The sequence below is a fragment of the Rhea americana genome, unplaced genomic scaffold (genome assembly GCF_003343005.1).
Source record: "Rhea americana isolate MKP2758 unplaced genomic scaffold, rheAme1 scaffold_273, whole genome shotgun sequence".
Taxonomy (NCBI): Eukaryota; Metazoa; Chordata; class Aves; order Rheiformes; family Rheidae; genus Rhea; species Rhea americana.
In genome coordinates, this window is record NW_028186394.1 from 560,585 (window position 1) to 583,077 (window position 22,493).

General features: G+C 44.5%; 1 protein-coding gene across 2 annotated transcripts in view; it reads right to left on the reverse strand.

The window, feature by feature from the left end:
- Positions 1-712: 712 nt before the first annotated feature.
- The window catches only part of RABL6 (RAB, member RAS oncogene family like 6), a 54,235-nt gene continuing 32,454 nt past the window's right edge, over positions 713-22,493 (reverse strand). For both annotated transcript variants that reach the window (XM_085308323.1, XM_085308322.1), the window contains 7 exons: positions 17,513-17,871; positions 14,941-15,106; positions 8,929-9,147; positions 7,453-7,801; positions 5,461-5,632; positions 3,645-3,694; positions 713-3,058 (listed from right to left, as the gene is read on the reverse strand). In XM_085308323.1, the coding sequence (XP_085164449.1) occupies positions 2,864-3,058; positions 3,645-3,694; positions 5,461-5,632; positions 7,453-7,801; positions 8,929-9,147; positions 14,941-15,106; positions 17,513-17,871 (1,510 nt within the window). In that variant the 3' untranslated portion in view covers positions 713-2,863. The remainder of the gene's footprint in view (positions 3,059-3,644; positions 3,695-5,460; positions 5,633-7,452; positions 7,802-8,928; positions 9,148-14,940; positions 15,107-17,512; positions 17,872-22,493) is intronic.

A 22,493-nucleotide genomic window follows, 5' to 3' on the forward strand; every position in this document is an offset into this window, starting at 1 on the left:
AATGTGATCCTGCAGAAGCTTCCCCACGACAGGCACGTACGCATACTTTTTATATCTGGCTTATTCAAAATGCTGGCATCAGAAAGAACAACTCAAGCAAGGTCTACTTCTTTCTCCACTCACTCATGCTTGCTAGCACCAGATTACATCTTACTCTGTAGTCCTAACCAGGTCAGTGTTTCCTGAGAACAAGAGGAGAGAAGTTTAAGTCACAGGCTAACCAGTGCTTTTCTACTGCCATCTCCTTCCACCCTCCTGCTTCACCCCCCAGGTACGATTTTCTGGCTTTGTTGCCAAAATCAACACATACCACACACCCTCTCTGGGCTCCTGAGTAAGTAAAGAGAGACTCCTACTCTCTTTAAAGGAGTAAAGAGAGTTCCTTTTTTTCTCTTTTAAAAGAGCATTTTGGAACAGAATGACTCATCTTTTACTTGTTTTTGTCTCAGCCCCTTGTGCTGACAATGAACCTGAGCTGCAGGGAGTGTAAAGCCTCCTATTGGTGGTCAAATCTGGCCCGGGTGAGATATAAACCAATGCCAACATAAATTCTTCTAGGAGATTCAGTGCCTGTGCAGCCTTCTGCTAGCCTGAGAGCTGCATTCACACGGAAGTAGAGCTGAACAAAAACACAGACTCTGGCCCTTACACCATCTTGGTAACTCTGTYGGGACAGACCTCAGTCTCTGTGAAAGAACTCATGTTTCTTCAGTTTGACTCTTTTGGAGCAATTTTTAATTTGGTGCCCTTTCCACAAAGCGTAAGAATGCAACGGCACGAGGAAGGGGCGGTGGGCTGTCCTTTTGTGAAACAGTCCTGGAGGGACATGCAGCTCACAAGTCCAGGCAGACACAAGCTTGCAAAGGAGAAGATGCGCAGAGGCAGTTGTAGAACAGAGCTTTATAATCAGAATGGATTGTACCAGGTTTTCCAATGCAAAATGGAACAAGACTCAAAACCTTTACAGAACAGAAGTGCTTTCAGGAATGCAGTCAGCTGAAGCTCGAATGTCTTCCTTCCTTTTTGAAAGCAAGACTGCAAATTGGTTGTATCCCAGTCAACGTTTTCCTCCCCAGGCGTGCAAAGTTTGAACTGTCCCATGCAATTTCCCTACGGTGTCATGAAATGAAGTAATGCTCAGAGAAGTAGGCAAATGCTCATGGAAAACAGACCTGAACAATATACTGCTCATGCAGCAAAAACCTAGTTTGTTGTACAAGGAAACAGTTACAAGGGCATTTCTTGGGGGAAGAGGAGGGAAAATGGAAAAAAAAAAAAAAAAAAAAGAAAAGAAAAATGTAGTAGTTGCCTGCTGATCAAGACAACTCTGCAGTGGAAGATGGATCCAAAGAATATTTTGCCTTATAGGGACATAGAAGGGAACCTCAGTTTGGATTTCATGGTTGACACTTTATAACAAAAAGAGGGGAGAGGGAGAAGAGGGAGAACAAAACCAAACTCCAAACCAACTTGCAAGCAAGAGAGTAACGTAACACACAGAATCTAGAGGGAGCTTCACTGTGTAGGCTGCAGAAGGGACACCAGAACCAAAACAGAAGGGGTACAGAGAGCTAACAAGCTCCATAAAACAAAGGGGCTGCTCCTGGAAACACAGGCAAGTGCAAAAGGCTGGCCAGTAGAGCCCATCCACCTATAACCTATGCTGCTGAGCAGGCACCAATCCATGGGTCTAACTTCAGAGCAAAAATCAAAAGGCTTTCCAAACTCATGTGATAGGAAGAGGCTCTCCACTTGGGGCAAGGAAGGGCAGCATGCTAGCTGCTGGGAGGCTTGGCCTAGTAAACACAGCCTGCAGTATTGACGGTACTTGGACCAGGAAGGACGCTGTCCGAGCTACAGTGGTTTTCCCACTCAGTGCAGAGGCAGCTGTTGTTTTACAGCATGACTGTAAAATGCCTGAGAAGCAATTTCCTTGCCATGCTAACACCTTTCTGTAGACAATTCTGAAGCTCTGGATATCTCCATTTCCATGATAGTCATCTCCCTGAGAGGTACCGAAGGAATGGGATTCTACTATATGCAAATTCAAGGGTGGGAAATGCAGAAAAGCACTGATTTTTCTCTCTCTTTTCCAAGTTAGCTTTGCACTTTGCATTGTTTTCCCAAACTGCATAGCAGCTTACATGTAGTGTCCGAGACACTGGGGCCACGGAAATCAATGGGGCTTCATGAATTCCAACAGCAGCACCAGTGAGTGCTAATTAAGTTGCTGTGCAGAAAGGTCCCTTTCAGAAGGGCTCCAAAAATCACACGCACTCTCTCTCATTCTGGCCCTTGGTTGCTGTCTTAAAGAGCTGTACATAGCATAATGTGCTCGATTTAAAAGCTCATCAATTGCCAGGTGGCACAATGGCCAATACCACCTTTCTCACTAAAAAAATAGGAAGGATAAAAAGTTAAAGACTTGAGACAGGCGAACATGATGTGTTCATGCGGCATGTTTCGTTGCACTCCTCTAACAAGACAGGAATTTCAGGTGTGTAGCAGAAGAATATAGGAGGGCTGGAGCAGGAAGCAGGTCCCCTTCGCCTCCCGCACTCTGCCAGCTACCCAGCTGGGCATCTTTGGAAGGAGAAAGAACGATAACCTGGAAGCAGGCCTGGAAATCATATCCTGAACCTTCCCTTTACTCAAGTACATCACGGCTGAATTTTCTTTGTGTAACGAATGCACCAGAACAGCACACACAGATGTAAAGCTTTTGTTCTGCCAGCTCTCTTTTGAGGGACTACAGGGCAAACGACCAAAGCTTTACACATCTGCACCTGTCCTGGTGTGACTCATAGGAAGAGATGGAGACAGCCACTGATAGAAGAGTCCGCTGTGTTTACATGCGGCTGGCCTACAGCTCTTCATAGTCCCCACCTCCTCGTGGCTTACTCATGCTGGCTCCTCCTCCTCCAAGAAAAGCCTCCAGTTCATCTATCTCGTTTTTCTCCTTGCTCTTCTTCTTCTTTTTCTTTTTCTCATCTTTTCCCTCTTCTTTCTCTTTACTCTTTTTGTGTTTGCTCTTCTTTTTTATAGACTTCTCCTCTTCCTGCAAAATGAGAAAATGCTTTATTAATAAACTCTCTGAGCATGCCAGTAACACAGCATATATCACCCTGAAACTTGGCTCTGACAGGAACCTTACTTAGGGAGGAGAGTCCACTATGGAAGCAGGCTGGGAGTTAGTTCCAGAAGACCCGTCTGCTAGTTTGGACAGAAGAGAGGAAACACCATCTGGTTTATACCTAGCAGTGGTCTGTCAGGTAGTGCTAGCTACTGACTATACTGGACAAGAAATGTCAAAGAAAGAGCCTCCTGCAGACTTCCCTTGCTACCTCTGCAATTAGCTCTTGCTGGGACATCTTCTGCTTAGAAAAAAACCTTGGTGTTAATCAACAGATTCCACCCCAGAGAGATGCATTGCTCTGTTTAGTACATTTTATAAACTCACATATTGCCTTTTCAAAATGTAATTTTTCTGAAAGTTTGCTCTTAAGCCCTGAAATGGTTAGTTGGCTGCAGAGCCTGGGGAACACGGATCTGACCGTAGGATGGAATAATAGAAGAAAGTCCACTAGGTACACAGTGCATGCTGTAGAAGGCCATCCCTCTCTGGCTCAGGAATGAAACAGTACCTCTTTGCTTTTCTTTTTCTTCTTCTTTTTCTCCTTAGAGGGATGTTTATCTGTTCAAACAAGAAAACAATGTTCTCTTTAATCAAATTAAACTGTGAGAGATGCACTTCTACCTCCGCAGTCCTACTTCTGAGAACAAAATGCTCTGTCCTGGAGCCACATCTAAAGGCAATTCTGATCCCTCAGGCCCAACTCTGCCCCTTAGAAACCAACACAGGCCCTGCACGCGGATCCTGATTGAACTAGACACATGTCTATCCTGTGGCCATATGTGCCACTCACGTGGACATGAGTACTGAGCAGGCTATTCACTGTATCACTGCTACTAAAAACAAAACAAAAAGAAAACAACAGAGACCTGCTCTATGAACAGGCCTAAAGGCCGGACTGGAGACCAGACTTAAATCCAGAACCGAAGAGGAGCTCCTGGGAACAGTTTGCTTCTGATCACTCAGTATTCAAAGACAGATGGAAATACCATAGGTATGACCAGGTACATTCTGTGCTTTAGCTAGTCCAACTAGCACTGAAAGGACCATTAAAGACATGTTGTCAGCAGAGGGGAGCATCCTCACAGGTTAGCACTTGCTATTGTTCAAAATGTTTATGAAAATGGCATTATCATGAGACCAAAGCTTCAGTGCCTTGTTCAACCATGGCTAATTCCACTGTACTGGAAGAGCTGCAGAGTCAACCACTGTCAAAACCTTTGTCTTGGGTTACTTTGACCAAATGGTTCAGCACCTCATTTGACTGCTGAACTTCCACACTTTTGCACAGAAACTTCTTGAATAGAAGAGTTCCTATTTGCCTGTTACAAAGGAGGTTTTATAATGACACTGCGGGTGATATTTAATTGTCAGTAGCTTGCTTATACATTCTTTTCTTCAGTTGATCGATAAATACAAGTCCACCATGGACAAATTTAATTGTTGATCAAGCTCCAACCAACTGACTAGCAAGATATGTTTTTCTAGTCATCCCAGAAAGAGGAGACAGCAGGAACCTACACTGGATTATTAAAGATGCTAAACTGAAATGTAATTATTTAAGCTTCTGCAGATTCACTTCTAGCCAGCTATTGCAAGTTGTGCTGCTCAGCATCTCAAAGTGAAAAGCTGATGAAGCCATCACAGCCTCTGACATCTTTCTTACACTTATGGAACAGCTATTCAAAGTGAAATCCCTCCTGCGCCGCTTACAACTTTTTCTCCCCTCAAGTCTTTAATTTCCCATCTTTCTGGGTGACATCAGGGGCAGATTTATAGGAAGTAGCTTCGCAGTAATGCCAAGACAGCAGAAATTATTTGCACAAGGCAGATCTGTTCCCTCCAGGGATGGGGGAGAAAAATCCTCAAAACCCTGGGGGATGCTTAGGTTATGATCAGAACCCACTCCCTCTTTCCCAAAAACAGAAGAGCAAACTGGCAGGGTATGTCAGAGCATTTTGCTCAAACTGATCCAAGTTCTTGAGGGGGTGGATACTGCAGTGCTGAACACCAATTTCCAGGCATACAAAGCTAAGCAGGAAGTCTCACAGAAAGATATGCTCCTGCTTCCAGCTGGGACAGAAATAATATACAGCTGATGCCATGGATGAGCCCAGCTCCCCCTTCCTCAGGAAAAACTAAAAAGATAAGTCACTTGTGCTGTGCTAAACCACATTAAGCACTCACATAGGGCAGTGCACAAAGTCATAGGGTATTTTATTTAGTGCAAATTGGTTTGCTTACACCTTGGAACTATTTTGGAAAATTAAAAATGAGATCCCTGACAAACCAGATCAGCAAGAATGGAAACAAGGTGTGATCTTTACCTTCCTCACTGCTTTCCTTGGGACCAGTTTCTTCCAAACCCAAGCCAAAGAGATCTGAGTCATTTTTCAGTTTAAATGAGGGGACTGTTGATTTCACAGGCTGGGGTAGTTTCACCAATGAGGTATCATCATCAGATATTTCAGAGAGATCCTCCCGGATGGGGAATTCATCCTAGAGACAACAAAAGGCAGACATCACAAAATCTCTAAGTGGTTTTTATACAAAGATTCCAGGTGTGAAAGAATGGGAAGGAAATGGTAGTTGACAAACTCAGCTGTTAGTGCTGGGTATCAATGTATTTGATCCTATAAGCTCTATTCCTTATGACAGTAAAACACATAGGTAGCACTGGTATTGGAAAGCACACTCAGGTACTTCATGTTTGTGCTGGCAAAATCAAATTCCTGATGTGAAGGGATTAAACAAGACTTTCAACTGTGTCAGCTCAACAGCACCAGCCTTTAACAGCCCTGAAGAGACACCTCTGTTTTGGGGAATATCAGATCTGATGGGCTGAAAGCTGATCTCCAGACCTGACAGACAAAAAAGCTGTGCTGTATAGCTCTGGAGGGGTCTAGTGTGCTAAATGCAACATGCACTGGGGCCAAGGAACCAGTCTGTGTTTGCAGAATAAATCCCTTTGACAAGCCAAAAGGGAGTTTGCTCCCTTTTGATGCAAATTTCCCTCTTACACGCAGGCTAAAAACGGGACGCTGCAGAGGCTGGATATTACTCAAAAATCCTCTCTCTCACTGCACAATGGGAATGGAAATGAAGTTTAATGATCTCCTGATACGTGCCAACTGATCCTCTTCAGAATTTGTTAACCTCTCCTTTTTATGATATTCTCTGTGATGACAAAACAGGGACTCATTCTGCTGCTGACCTGGCTCTCATGACTTGGAAATGCTCCCCTCCTTCTTGCTAATGGCAGTGTTTTTACTGCTTAGTCTGACCAGTAAACCTTGTACTTGAAAAGCATTTATAAGCTGAGGAGCATCTCCCTGACACCGTTGCAATGGCAAGCTCCCTTACAAATCCCATTTCTCATAATCACTTTCTAAGAGAAATAAACTTGCTCCAAACGCTTTTGCTTTTATACTAAGGTACCAGGAAAAGCAAGTACTGAAAATGAACAAATGGAAAATTATTTAATAAACAACAGGATGACACATAGCCAAGGTCAGGGGAATTGGGACAACGATCCTTTCTGCAAGACTCTAGAATGATGCAAACACATAAAACACTCCCAAACGACAGCTAACTCAGACATCAGGAGTACCTTTGAAGGGCAAATGCCTATCTCAAATAATATGTGGCTGTTTCTATAGAGATTGCTCCACTGCCTGTAAGTGCAGATTCCTGAAATCAGGGCTAGCTAGAGCCACAACAGCAAGTTCTTATGAGGCCAGAGAAGATGCCTTTAATCCACAACAGGTCCAGAGGAGACTCCAGCTGCTCCTTGTGTTTGAGCAGACATCTGCAGGCTGCACTGAGCAGCTGCCCATGTGTGGAACATCATGGAGACATTACTGAGTCTGCTGGGAAGTCCTTCTCCAACAGATTTTGCTACTTCAGTGCTGAGCTTTGCCAAGTAAACTTATTTAAGGCCTTTTGATTGCTGATTGACATTAAGGAGCCCACTTGTCTCTGGCACGCACACATTTTCAAATACTAAACTTGGAATAAAAAGCCCTCAGTTTTCTATTTCATACTTTCCACACTGCTGAACTGACCGATTTCTGGAGTTACTGAGAATAAACAGCACACTTAAAATCCATTACCACAAATCTCACTGCTGTGCAACTTCAACAATCAAAGCATTAGCAAGTTTGTGCTCAAGTCAAGCCCTTCAGGTTGCTTAGCATCTGACTTACTGCACCTGCTGCTGAGAGACCAGGAGAGCAGATGAAAGCCCTACTCAGTGAGATGCCTCAACACTTCCAGCTCAGCTTTGCAGTAGCACGCAGTGATTCATGCATGTTATTTACCATTTTCTTTCTCTGGCTGTCAGACTCCTCACTTTCAAAGTCTGGGTCATCCATAACAAATGAGAGCATCTGAGTAGCTATTGGTCCCTCTTGATCACTGTCAGACTCCTCAGGCTTCTCCTCTTTGACCACTTTCTCTTTGAGAACATGTCCTTTGCTTTGAGAAGTGGTCTTTGGGGCCTGGACTGCTGCTGGGGTGGCAGCAATAGCAGCTGGCAGCCCAGTGCTGGGCTTGCTGCTGCTGTTTCTTTCAGAGCCAGAACGTGGAGGTAAATTGTCGGGAGGCTTYGGGCCAGTTGCTTTGGTCGAAACTGCTTCGCTCTGTGGTTTCAAAGAATTTCTGGAAGACCTTAAAAGAAAGAAACAAGTTGTCAGAGCCTGTCCAYGCTAGCAGTCTCTGAGTCCCCGACTGTGTTCCCAGCCTCTTGCAGGCAAGCTCTAAGGAGTGGGGTGGCAAGAACCCTCAAATTCAATCCCAGTAAAAAGGCCATGAGAGCAAACTCCAGGAGTTACATGTCTGGAGGCAAGTAAGACACTGAGCTCTCCCCAGCTCTTGTAGGACTATGAAAGCCAGATTTGATATGCTAATACTTTCCTAATGTCTATATCTGTCACTGCATCAGGCAGGCTCTCTAATCAAAACAGTCAAGCATGTCTAGCCAGTGTTAGAAATATATTTAAGAGATGAACAAGCACTTTTCTTTTGGTTTTCCACATCCTATTTCTTTTTCTCTCCAGTGCTGCATAAGCAAAGCAAAATGACCAACTGATAGCTGAGCCTGCAGAGGCTTCAATGTGTATCTCAAATGGAGACATAGTGCATCCAGAAAGGGGGGAAGATGTCCAAAATAACACCATTCAGAAGATAAAAGTGCTTCTGGCAGTAAATCAAATGCTGAAAGACAGCTCTCTTGTCCCCAAGGATGCTGATGCACAGGTGCCTGCCTCAGTAGGCCAAGTGGACCAAGCCTGCTCATATTACCCACCGGACCACACAGTATGTGAAAAACATGATTCAGTTTATCATTCTCTAGCATAGGATGTGATGAATGACTTCCACTCCCCTTACTGCAAGACTCAACTTCTCTGTCCTTCTCACACTGCTAGGAACAGACATTCAGAAGCTTGGTTACAGTCTTTTGTTCTAACTTGAGAAAAAGGCTGGGCCATTCCCAAACAGTAATGTACCAGGGACCACAGAAGACTTTACACAGCTCATAGGCGCTGACATGTTACTTAGGTTACTTAGGTAGGGTGCAGCTGTACTGTAAGAACTACTAGTGCTACAAACTGCCCTCTGAAAACACTGTGTCAATCAGTCACACCTAAAGTAAACATATCCCCAGCTCGCAGTTTAAGGAACAGGCTCAGAGAGATGCTAGGATTTCTTGGAGGCTGCACAGGAAGTCAGCGGCAGGGTTCAGAAGAGGCCCAAATCTGCCAACACAATTTCACACTTTAGACTGTACTTTGTACCTTTTTTTTTCATGTTGAGTATCAATGTCCTCACTGGGCATGAGTATGACCTTAGAGTCCTTCACTGTTTCCTCTTCCTCCTCCTCACTGGACAGGGTGATGTTCTTGCTGGGCACACGTTCTGTTGCCAGCACAGGCCTGCTGGGCATTTTGTCATCCAGATCCAGGTCGTCTTGGAAACCTGCCACCATGGGGTTCCCCCCAGGTACCTCTCCATCGCTGCAAAGGTAGACAAAGRTTAGACACAGCAGAATGCACTAGAACAAACCCACCTTCCCCCTTCAAAGCAGACTGGCACTGGCCAGGCTTTTAGGGCTGACTTCCCATAGCCTGGGGTGGTTCCACCACCAGCCTCCCCTCTTTGCACCACCCAGCCCAGAGCCTCATGCAGGCTGGACCTGCTCCCACACAGCGTAGGGGTGCCAGAAGCCCATTACCAAGATGGGTCACACAAGGACTGCCACCACTCAAGCCTAGTATAAGTGGCTGGAAAAGGCAGGCTTTGGTGCTGAAGAGCAGCCTATTGCTTCAGCAGGGCCTCTATCAGAACATCTCTGGTCTGACATGCAAGATCAGTCAATCAAACAGTAGCAACTGCCCGCCTTAATCCCTGCAACCTGTAATTAAACCTGATCATCTACTGTCACTACCACAGGAATTCACCTGCAGCTACTTACTAGCTTCTTGAAATTATTTCTATTTCTATGGTACTCCCTGAAGCAGACAGCTAACCAGACAACATAACCATGCTTTAACATTCCCCAAATTAAATTAACTTAAGGACACACTTTTAGAGCTAGAAGTCTTTCAGACTGCCTGGATACAACAGTTATGTTTTTAGAGGCATCTTGATAGAGAGCTTCACAGCTGAAATTACCAGCTGAGGATTCCTGTCTGTAGTTCCCCAGGACATGCAGTTTTAATACTTTCCAAAGGACTCACTCATGTCAGGAATACAGATTTTTTCACAGTCTTAGTCGATGAGCCTTTGCATTACCTCTCTTCATTCTGTTTGCTTTATCTGCTAGTGTGCTCTTTTTCACAGATGCCCACTTGCTTCCTGAGAACCTACCATGAATAATATTTGCTGTCCTTTTAATGACTTGATATGGACTGTACAAACACAGCCTTTGTTCTCATGCAAATCCAAAAAATGATTATGACTTTGAACAGTATGTTTTAGAGGCACAAAAGAAAATGACATGAAACTAAAATCCTTAACCTGCAAGAAGGTGGTATTCCCAGTCATTAGCACATGGCCAGAACAGGAAGAGTCAGCAAGCAGTTCTGGAGGACAGTGTGCCGATGACACAGAAAACGCCTTAGCACAGTCCAGTGAAATTCTACCACTCATTCCAGCTTTTCTTATGTCTAGTTACTGATTAACTGTTAGTTCTAAAGCATTTACACATCTATGAATGGATTATGGAATATCTGCAACGTATGGGACATTGTGCTCATTACAAATGGGCTAGCACTTCAAGAAGGACTGCAATTAATGCCTGCCTAGGTTAAAGTGATCAGATCAAGTCTAACATCCACTCCTTCCTCCTGCTTTCCATATGGAGCCCTGAAACGCCCCTCTGCTTTCGGGATGTCCCAGCAAAGTTCCCAGCTCAGCAGAGGCAGGCTGCCAAAGAGTCCCTTCATCATCATCACCACTGCTGCCCTTATTCTAAGCCAGCACATAGGTTCACAGCCTGTCTCATACAAAGGAGAGGAAATATTGGTGCCCTGAAGAGCCTCCAAATGCCACACTGGCTGGAGGAATTACCAGTGGGAAATTTCTAAGGTCTGGGAAGAACCAACAGGGAATCCTTTCAAAATGCACTCACAAGAAAATGGAGGCACATCCTAAAAACGGCAGTGTACTGTTTTGAACTAGTAACACCACATTTGCTTAACATGTTACTGCTCTGCTAAGCACGGGGACTCCTCAGAGATTACTGCTTTTGCTACTGTCCTTCTCCCACACACCAGACTTGACCTACAGTCTTTAAAACATTCCCATTTTGAACAGAAAGCGCACCCATGTGTACACACACACAAAGCGGATCATCTCCTTTCGCTGTGAACCCACTGCCTCCATCTACAACTTCCACATGAACTACTGAGTGGCAGCTTAAGAGCAAAGCAATGAAATGAATATATGTCAGGAAAATCACTGCTGCAGTATAAACAAGGTCTGACAATGCAAAATTAGTATCAGCTTGTGGTCCTGAGATTCCAGCTGGAAGGAATTCAGAGCAGGCAAAAACAAGCACATTGCACCACTCTCTCCAACATTTGACATACTGCCAAGCTTCTGTTAGTGTTGAGCCAATGTGTTTTCAGGCACAGGTACCCACCAAAAATGACTGTGCTCGTGGAGGTCTGCGTTTGAGCTACCGATCAAAGAGCATGTTGGGGGTTCCTCAGAGYGAGCCCTCCATGGAGTATACAAAACAGCTTCTGGTGACGGAACAAATTCTGCTGCAATATGAGCATACAATTTCAAAACCTGGATCAACAGTACTCTATGAGCCCTGCCATACAGCCAGCAGGGCCAATCCCACAGAGATCCAGCAGAATCCTCTTGCCACATCAATTCTGGGGCTAGAGAAAGAAGGGAAAACCCAAAATCTAATATAGCAGATAAACTAAAGGAATCATATTTCACAGGATAAGCCCATGAGACTATACGCTAGGAGATGGGAGTCTTCTAGCGCGAACTAAACCATGTCCTCAGCTTCCCTTACTTCATCTAGTACAGCTGGGTAACACCGTATAAATAAAAGATACCATAAAAGCAAAGAACCAGTTCAAAGTCCTTCAGATTTAAGGACGTGGAAATCTAATCCGTGATTCAGATAAAGGTCTACTGATGTGGAGAAAACAAAACTGCAATACTGTTAGGTTTTGCATAAACTCACTTTCAAATAGAGACCTAAAACCTCTCCACAAACCTAAGCAAGCTTTACCCAGCAGGAAAGAACAGGGGAGCCTATCTAGAACCTGATTAGCCCCTCTGTTGCAGTCACATATACACTGGCTCAGGTATCAAAGCTAAACAGCAGCAAGGCAAGTGCTGCCACAGCTAATTAGGAAACTGAACTGCCTTCCTAATGAGGTGGTGAGGAAACTGATTTGGGGAGTTCTCTTTATTGCAAACTAGAGAGCCATAACACATCGTTAAACAAAAATCAAGACTGCATAAATCTCTGTAGACCTGTGCTGGGAGTTAGCTAGCACTTCAGTAAGAGTTGAAAGTCTCGGCAGCCGTCTGATCTTTGGGCAAGAATGCCCTGTTCCACAGGCACGAGCTCACTGCTCACTGCTAGTCACTGCCAGCACACTTCAGAAAAAAAAATGCGTTTTTTCTAGTATTACTGCTCCATGTCAACTCTTTCTCCACTGTTCAGAGAGATGTTGCAGAGCAGAGAACAGGGGAAAGAGAAGTTCGCAAGGGATAACTTGAAAAAAAAAAAATCAAAGAATTTCATATGTAACTAAAACACACAAAAAAGGTAATCAGACTCTGTAGCCTCTTTCTGAAACTTAGAAAGGAAAAGTAAACAAGTCCTTACAAAATGGAAGCAAGCGCACTAYAAATTTAGTTCAGGAAGCAGTTCAGTTACACAACATAGCATAATACAGAAGCGTAACTACCCCTGCCTTGAATGAGAAGTGTGCTGTGCACTCATGCATTCCATATGAGCTGATTACAAGACTCCTGCTTACAGACAGCAAGACAGTTCCTTTTGTTTGGGTAAGAGAAGTAACTTCTATAAATTTTCAATCCAAAGTCTGTTTCCCTGCTACATCTTGTATGGCTGTTCAGTTTAGGAGCTTATACTTGGTCATAACACACACACAAGAGATGCTGGTAAACTGGGTAAATTTAACACTCAGATCTCTGGTTAAAAAATGTTCAGGAGACATGAAAACATCCCTCCAGCAAGATCCTCCAACTTTTATTCCTCACTCAAGACACAAGGAAAGCAGTTTCCAGCATTTTTTAAAACTGAAAACATCTCCAGTAGGTTTGAGTGGCTTCACAGGAGAACTTTTGTGTCATTTAGGCCAAAAACAGACTTTTGCAGTGGACTTTGTTGCAACCGCAACAATCTACTCACTGCAGTAGAGACTGATTATTAGGGATGATGCTTACAGAACTCTTAAATTTCTCCTGGGCGTGGTAGGTTTTAATTGATGTCCTGGAGGGAATCAGTTAGTACAGGTTATGGACAGAACCACACATCAAGTCTCTGAATTTCAGCAGTCTGGTTTACTGTGGTAGGCACTTTTTGGCAAAACACAGAACATACAATTTTCTGAGTGGTCTGGTAATTTTATAAACTATATAAGTAACCAGCACAAGATGTGTATGCCAAACTGCAGAGACATAACAAGTAATTGAATTTGTAGGCAAGTACTGCAAGGTCTTCTCCCAGGGAAACAGAGCTGTTCTAGCTGCAGATAGTTACCGCTGCCTTCAGAAAATGAAGTAGTGAATGTATTCTTTCTGTACCCAGTGAAAGCCCAAAGGTCTTTCTCTTTTGCCCTCCACTGCTTCACAGGCATTGGAAGGCATGTCTCCAAGACCGGAGACAGAACATAGAGGGGCCATCAGAGCAGCCAAGAAAGTGACAGCTCTACAAGAAGCAGGGCTTTTGTGCCACTTTTTGAGATGTTTAACACCTATTTGCTTCCAAGGACTGATGTTTTGGAGAGGAGAAGCCTTTGTTAAAGATCCAGCCTCCCACGCACAGCAAGAATTGCAGCTAAAAAGCTCAAAGGCCATTCCAGAATCCAGTCCTACAGCAAACCCCAGAAAGGCCAGGCTTGACTTTCCTGATGTTTCTTTGTTAAACACAAAAAGGTAACACAACTTGGCCACAGCCAAGAGCAAGGCACTTTGTAGGCCAGCATGCTTCTAACAGATACTGTTAAAAAAAAAAAAAAAAAAAGTCCATGTGTCCTACTATCATGAGGAATGATGATGCATGCTAACCTGYGTTAGGCAGGCATTAAGCCTCACACAGAGCATTAATTTCAAGTTTTTGTGGTTGAACTAACGTACATGAAATCATGACAAATATGTCAAATGATGCAGAATCCACAACGTTCACAGACAAGTCATATCAGCATTTAATTACTCTCCTGGTTAATGCAGTGGTGATGACAAGAGGCAGTCAGCAAGGACTATTCTAAGCAGAGGGATGCAGAGCCTGTGAAGTGCTCTTAGGTCACCTCTCAAATGACAGCCTGCCCTCAGACACTCCTGCTTCACAGCCTTCTGTCTGAGCAGATCAGTGCACCACAATCCCTTTTTTGGATAAAAAGGCTAGGAAAAACAAAGAAGAGCCAGCCTTCAACCTGAGCGCAGCTCTCTAGCATTGGGAGGATGCTGAGAAAGAACACTAGGCGTGGACAACCTATAGAAAAAGGAAGGTACCCACTAAGACCTTTCTGGAGTCTGTAGGCAAGTTTTCAAAGACATTCTCAAAGGACACCGCCATCTCCATCCTTCATTCCAGAATCCCATCAAGTCATGCAGTGCCCCAAGTATCTTCCAGCAAACACCAACCCTTTCCAAATGCCTCAGAAATAGCTGTGCCAAGTGGCACCTAACCATGCTTTGAGCCTCTGCAACGGAAAGAAATGTTAGGTGAAATACTAATAAAACACAGCGTCACAAACTACAAAATGAATCACATTCCAGAAGGAAAATACCACAAACATTTCAGCACTTTTGGCCAGAAGAGAAATCCCTTCTTAATCCAAAGCAACCCACTCATTCAAAACAGAGCAGGTAAGCAAGACAGTAAACCCAGGAAGGCAACAAACAGTTTTTACTGTTTTCTCCGATTCTCTGGGGCAGTGTGCATCATTCCATGGGAGATGGCAGAAGACAGAAAGGCATAAGGACAACTCAGTGCTCTGTGATCACTTTCTGAATGGTTGGAACAACCATCCAGACTGCACATCCAGATACATCTCTGTCTCAGTGAGGCATCCACCTTTCCTTACCTTTCACTATCTACACGGCTTTTAGTTTGTGGTTTCCCTTTGTCCTTCTGTGGGGCTGAGTCTTCTAGAAAGCTGTGGTCCAGGCTGTCATCGGGAACGAAGTCCTCCACACTCTGCACTTTGGCAGAGGCTTCTGGGTGGGGGGGAGGAGCAGCAGCAGCAGCATCTGCATTAGGAACAGCAGTTGTAAAGCACAGAGTTCATGACTAGCAAGATGAAAGTTCGCTTTTACAGAGTTATTCTGTCCAGGACCTCTTCAGCACCCAGATAACAGCCACAATGACTTCAACTATACAGCAAGGGCAGTGAAAGGGTACAAACAGGATACCCAAATTAATACAGAGACTTGCATGAACGTATTCACATAACACACACAGCCAACGTGGTTTACAATATACCATGCTGAAGATAGCTCTTAAATAGGTCTGAAAAACTCTGTCAAGATAGTGGATTCTGCTCTATGATGAATACTACTAACTATATCACAACTAGCTTTTTATATCTAGGCTAGCTGTGTGCACCACTCCTGCATGTTGCCCCCTCATTATTCTCTTACCTTTTGCAGGCTGTTCAGTTCACCCACTCACCTCCTCTTGCTTTTTAAAGTGTAATTGTCAAAGGCAGAATTGTTCGTGCTTTGCTTTTAGATGCCTGTGTAACTAAAAGCTCAAGAGCTACTGCACGTAAGGACTTGCTTTAATGCAGCACCTTATTTGCAGAGGAACCTTTACCCGTCTTCAAGGTATCAGGATGAAAATTCGTTAAATTAACATAACAAAGAAGCCTAAAGAGATTAATCTTTTCAGAATTTGTAATACCCAACCTTTTTCTTCTGCCTGGATTGCACTCCACACCTAGGCTCTTTCTCTTTAGGGGTGAACAAGGTTTCTGTTATGAATCTAGATTCTGCCTTCCTAGCATAGCTTTCAATTAAGTTCTGCTTATTAGTAACACTATTATCAATGTCACAGTGTAGCTTTGGTGCAAACAAGATACAGCCAGAAGAATTACTACCACAAGACATCAAACAATCGCTTAAATAGAAGTTCTCACAGAAAACACTGAGTATTAGTTTGTGATAGTGATTTTCAACTATTTTCCAACTAGCAGACACCTAGACAAGCTCCAGGTGAGGTGCAGACTTTTTGCACGCTGCATTTAAACCTAACAAAAATGACAGATTAAGTTTTCCTAGTTACTTTTTGCAACCCTCCAAAAAGAGTCCTGAAGATCCAAGGCTGCAGGCCATAAACCTAAAACAACTCTCAAGCTAAGGGACAGATGAATAAAAAAAATTAAAGGGTTGTAATACTGGTGGTAGGCAACTTGTCTGTTTTTCCTACGATAGATTAATCTTGTGTGTCCTGAACAGCCACCTTCCTGTACTCAGTTCCAATACCAGCTGGAAAGCAGATCAGCTGCATCCCATGTTCAACCTGCAAGTCCACTTGCTGCATACGACCCATCTTGGCTGAACAAGACAAAGGCTTTTTGTTGACACAGAGTTTCCAATACTTTCTCCTCTTTTTTTTTGTTTGTTTGTCTCTGAGGAAGAGGAGTTATAAACAAACTGAAACGGGTTTATTGGTTATAAACAAACTGAAAAGCAAATTCAGGAGGCAGAACATTGTGTACGAATCTAAAAATTGAAAGATTTCAACATCTGAAACTGCAAAGTGTTTTCATAGCACCTCCTCCTTCCTTTCTGTGGGTGTCTTGAGAGTACTGTGAGCTCTAGAGATTGACAGTTTGAAGGAGAAAGTATTTCCAAAAGGTGATTCAAACCATGTCATGCTAACGATTTCTAGGTAGTGCCAGTTCTGCAGCTCAGGTCAGCTTTGCAAGCAAAGTGAATGTGCCAGGCAAATTAAGGTGCAGGTCAGTAAAAGTGAATGCAACAAAGCCTTCAGCGCCTCCTCCCTGCAACTCCATCCAAGAGAGGTTCAGAGCAAACACTGCACTACTCTGCTCCACTGTTTACTAGCGTTAAGGAAGTTGGCGTGGGCTGCTCTCCTCCTCGGAGCAACTCTGAGGGAGAATATTTCCCCAGAGGGGAATCGACTGCAGTGCCAGCAGAGTCCTGGACTTACATGATCATTTCTGGCCAGGTAACCTTTAAAATCAACAATCTGCTTTTCCCAGTTAACACACAGGAGCCCTTTTGAGCTGCCAGACTTTAAAAAGATAGCACCCCAAACAGCTTTTCTTACAATTTTTATTCCTATTCAAGAGGCATATGTGTTCCCAGTGAGAAGCTGACACTTATTTTATTGGCATTCCCCGGGTGCTCAACACCTTTCTTCTGAAGCACCCCATAGCTTCCAGCCAGCTGGCTGGACACAGCCCCATCCAAGAGGAGCCCCATCAGCCCAGCACAGAGAAAAATCAGAACACCGATCAGGAAAAAAGAACAGAGTGACAGCATGGCTCTCCTGGGACACATGCTGAATACACAGAAGGCTTGTGTTCTTCAGACCCCTGTCTGCTTAGCCTACTGCTGGGAAAGAAAGAAGGAAAAAAGAGAAACACCCACTGGTGACCTCCTGCCTGGACACCTCACTTCAGCACTGACCTTGCTGGGAAGGAGAGGGCTCTGCTGCAGGAGAAGTCCCAAAGAGACGTGATATGATGCTCCGCTTCTGTGGTGGGATTGCAGCTGGAAGCGCTGGGGAGGTTGTAGCTGGCGGAGGCGCATGTGGCTGCTGGGCATCTGGTGCAGGCACTGGTGAAAAAGATGAGGGGGGTTCAGGGGATACTGCAGAGCTGGTGGAAAGTGGCTGTGGTGGCTGTGGGGTGCCAGGGCTGGAACTGCCTGTTGATGTGGAACTCGGAGGTACGATGGGTGACTGGGAGCCAGAGGAAGGGCTTTGCCCATTAGCTGTTAGTGGCGATGTATGTCCTCGACTTCGGGCTTCCATCATTTCAAGGAAGCTACAGGGAAGATAAATTGCAAACATAAGGAATGGAGAAAACATGCTTGGGACAGACCCTGAGTGTGTTCCTTTGGCTATGTGCGAAGCTGAGAGGGCCTGTTTTCAGAGCTGCCATGATTGCCTGGGCCATTATAAACAGATCTAGTCCATCTGCGGCAGCGAAACTCACTTAGCATAGAGGTATGGAGAATCCCAACCTGCTCTGCACTGCAGGAGGAAACCTACATTTGAAATGGTGCTGGGGGCTCCATGGATACACAGACCAATAACAATGTGTCAGGGCTTGAAACAAAACCTGAAGTCAGCTCTTGGATATGCATCTCTCAGGGACGAGGCACTATAGGAATGGCACACTCTTAGATTTTGCAGAAGAGATCAGAGTACTCAGGATAACTCTGTAAAAACCTCATCTTTCAGCCAAGAGCATTTGAGAGTCCTTGAATGTTAAATGAAAGGAGGTATTCCAGGAGGGTTACAGAGGACCCGCAGGAATTATCAGTCTCATCTGCACAGATACCAACCCAATCTCTCTGCCTTGCACACACCCATCATGTACAGAACCCAACAGTGCCAAGAAGCAGAAGCTCTGAAAAAAGTTGCAGTCCTGACCAGTTCCCTGACTTTGAAGGGCATTAAAGCCCATGGAGCCAGACTGTTCTGTCCTTCTGAAAAAGGAAACCAAGTCTGATCCTGTTGCAACCTTGTTCTGCAGTCAGTTTGGTTACCAGCTTTTTCACAAGCTTTACCCAAAGAAACATTACCAGAAGGGCTGTGGTAACAGGCCAGGCCTTCACTACGATACAGTCTCGAAATAAGATCTGCTACATGCAGCATGTTTGAGAAGTACAAAGAGGATTAGCAAAATAAAATGTCAGGTACATAAAATCTAGCAAATGGCATGATCTCTCCTCTTACTTCACTAAGCTTAATGAGCTCCTGTGTGCACAGAGGCTATGGGTTCAACTACCTCCCTCTGCAAGACAGAGGGACTCAGTAACACTCTAGTACAGAGCACAACCTTGTCCTTCAGGGACCCAAACCAGAGGGATCACTTTACTAGAGGATCTTCTAGCAGAAAGGAAGCAGCATGGGCTATAAGACTCCAAGACTGCTTGAGATACCGTTTCTTACTCTAAGGAACAACTGAATACACTGTTAAGGAACAAACTAATGTATTTTGTGAGCAGCTGTGTGTGGAACTCTTCAGAACCTCCTCACTCCTCCTCCATCCTGTTGTTTAAACTGGAGAATTAGGAGTCCTTCCCAGTTAAGGAATTGGCTAAAGAGGAGATAAAGGGTAACAGTATAAGGCAGTATTAGGTGGGAGAGAAATCACTGGTAGAGTTCCTCAAGGATCAGCCTGGATTTTAGTATCTAAACGAAGTGGCACAGAGACCAGGCATATGCTCACGAAGTCGCAAGTTAAGAGGCAGCATCAGCGCAGAAGAGGACAGGGACAACATACAGAAGGAACTGGATGAACATGAACAATAGAAATGGGAAGAAATTCAACAGTACAAAGGAAACGGTCCTCTACTGAAAGCACCAGGAAATAGCTACAATTTCACCATATGAGAATGGCTGAGAAAGACTTGCCTAATCCCTCCCAGAATACCATACTAGAAGGCTGCAATGCAACACAGCCTGTGGGGAATAGAAAAGGAGCCAGGCTGTCCCAAGGTTGGTCCATTTCCTGCATCGGAGACTGCTGCCAAGGTGGCTAAATTAGCGCCACATTGTGGTAGCTACACAGATGCTTGCACCAGGATTTGGAGCAACACTCACACGCTCATTCCACTTAGCACATTGGCTAAAAGGCAAAACACTCTTGTCAGAGCTGAGATTAGARCATGTGGCAGAGCATTCGTTTCAGCAGCCTCCATCCCAAAGGACTAGGAGCTGGGGGGAGCGACGCAACTGTGTGGCAGCACATTCCACTGAAAATGATGCATGGATTTGTCATGTATCAAAGAGAAAACGGGGAAGATTAATTCGTGCACAAACAATTCAGAGCTCTGTGGGGACGCAGAGCAGATAAGGCACACAACGCATCACACACGTTGCAAGGGTGCAACAGTGCATTTTCATTGCCTTGCTTTCATTTTTGTGCAGGACTGGGCAGTTATATACCACTCTCTTTTCTTGAGGAAATTGCAAAGCATGCAATTCAGTGTCCCGCCAGACAATCTATGCAAAGCTTCTGTGGTAATAGTAAGATAAGGCAAGAATACCTGCATTTCTGCCCTTGTCCAACAAAGTGAATGCTCTAATCCACAAAATGTGGATCTATGCCTTGGAAAGCCCTCCAAGAGACTTGCCCGCATAGGCTGTGTGTCGCTGCAGATCCATCCCAGAGGTATGGAGTGCTCCGTTCTGCCATCCCTCCCCTCTGATACAGACCTCCCAGCGAGCCAGAAGGCAGGATGGCTAAAAGCTCTTCTTTGTGGTGGTGATTTTTCCTCCCAAGTCCCACTCAGAATTAAAAATTCCTGCCTCCCAGCTGTGAAGGGAAATTATCTCCTGCTGATCCACATGCCCTCCGTCTAGTTGATAGAACAGTAATCCTGACTTGAAGGCCTACAAAGCTGGGCACTGCTGCACCCAGGAGCTGCAAAGGCAGCTCTGCTTGCTCTCTGGGCTGAGCTGAACTCCCTAGGAACAGTTCGGACTGCCTACATGAGCACCTAAACTACCAATGCCACTTGAAAACAGAACTGAACAACTGCCAAGTCCTTGACCAGGACATTGGGCCCCACCATCAAGATAGCTGGGAGATCCAATGGAACAGGACTGAAGACTACAGAATGAGGATCACATCTGCAGTACATACAAAGTATGTATGTAGTCATTTGAGGATACAGAATATGAAGCTCAAAGAGTACTTAGAGGTGGTCCCAGCAAACTGCAGGGCACTCTTTATAATATCAGGATATTTGAAGACTTACTGTAYTTTGTACTATCAAAGCTGCCCATTTTGAAACAACCTGCTTTGTTCTGGGCAGCAAGCCAGGTCCAGAGGGAGGGAGGACTGTGACTACCACCTGTTTCTGCTGCAGAAACACACGAATTTTAAGAGCTGGAGGGAAAACATTCTACATGACTGAAGTATTATGAGTGCCATTTTTCCCTCCAGCTCAGCTAGTTTGGAGAGCTGTACAGATTCAGGCTCACTTCAGCACCTGCTCCTATGCCTCGCCTATCTATATTAGATGAAGGGCAAAAGAACAAGACTCGACAGGTTATTTTTAGTAGAAAGATACAACTGATGATTTGGGAGCAGCACGAGACACACTATTGCTCCAACAAAGTACTAAGGAGAGCTCCAGCACCTGTGTTTAATGTGACCTTCCTCATCCAGAAATATGCCTGTGGTCCAAGCTCTACTATGTGCCATGACACCAGAGAAGTAAGGATGGTCTGATCCCAGTTTTATGTGGGCTGCATAAACCAGCTATGCTGGGCTTTCAAATCCAAGCCTTCCATGGAAGAGGTGGGTGGAAAAACAGCATGCAGGAGAACGCTGCCAGTAAACTCTCAGTAATTTCCACAGTGGAGGTGTCTAAGCATCCCCCACGATCTGAAAATACTACATATGCATGAATGCTTTCCGTGGCTTTACACATACTCTTCAGAGGCACAAGTGCAGCTGTTTTAGAAACAGATCAGGCCAAACTTACCACGTGTCTGTTTTTTCTCATATTCTATACAATGTCTACTGTGTTCCTTGTTCTATCCTTTCTGTTAGCCCTTAGCCAAAGCAGCCATCCAAAAAGCCATCCACACAAAATATTTTTGCTAAACAAACAGGTGTTTTCATATATGCACCAAGTTTAGTACACAAGGCCCTATTAACACACAGGATGAACTCACGCTATGACTCGAGTAAATTTGTTCTGGTTTGGATTCAGAGATAGCAAATACGCCATGCAAGTCCAGATGAATTATTTGTCCTCACCCACACAGGCTCTACATTCGCATTTTGATCTTTCCATTTCATATCGAATAACAGGTCCACAACTCCCCCTCTCAACATGCCCAGCCTGTCCTTCCTAAAGGACCTGTACCCATCCATTGCTGCATGCCAGTCATGTGAGCTATCCCACCACGTCTTTGTGATCCCARTGAGATCATAGCCCTGTAGCTGCACAAGGATCTCTTAATTCCTCCTGGTTTTTCCCCCATGCTATAAGCATTAGTGTTCAAGCACTTCACAGAGGCACCCAAGCATGCTGGCTTCCCAAAAAGGGTGTGAGAGAGTTCTCCMTAACACTGTCTTGTAGGGATTTCCTTGCTTTGAGGTGCCCCTATTGAAGCCCTGTTTTGCTGATTACGCGTTCTCTTTTGTTCACATCACCCCGAGGTCTTTGCTTGTCAACTCTATCCATCACTTCCTCTCACGGCTGCTGGTTCTTTTGAGTAACTTATCTGAAGGGAAAAAACAACAACAACAAAAAAAGCTAATTCAAAGAAAGTTGATTCCTTAATTGTCAAAATTAAATTTTGTGTTCTGGTATCAAAAAAAGAGTAACATTAGAAGAAAATGCAGCCAAACATAACAGCTAATGAAACCCACAAATACTAACTTTTGCAAACACCTCCATTAGCTGCTCATTCTTGAAA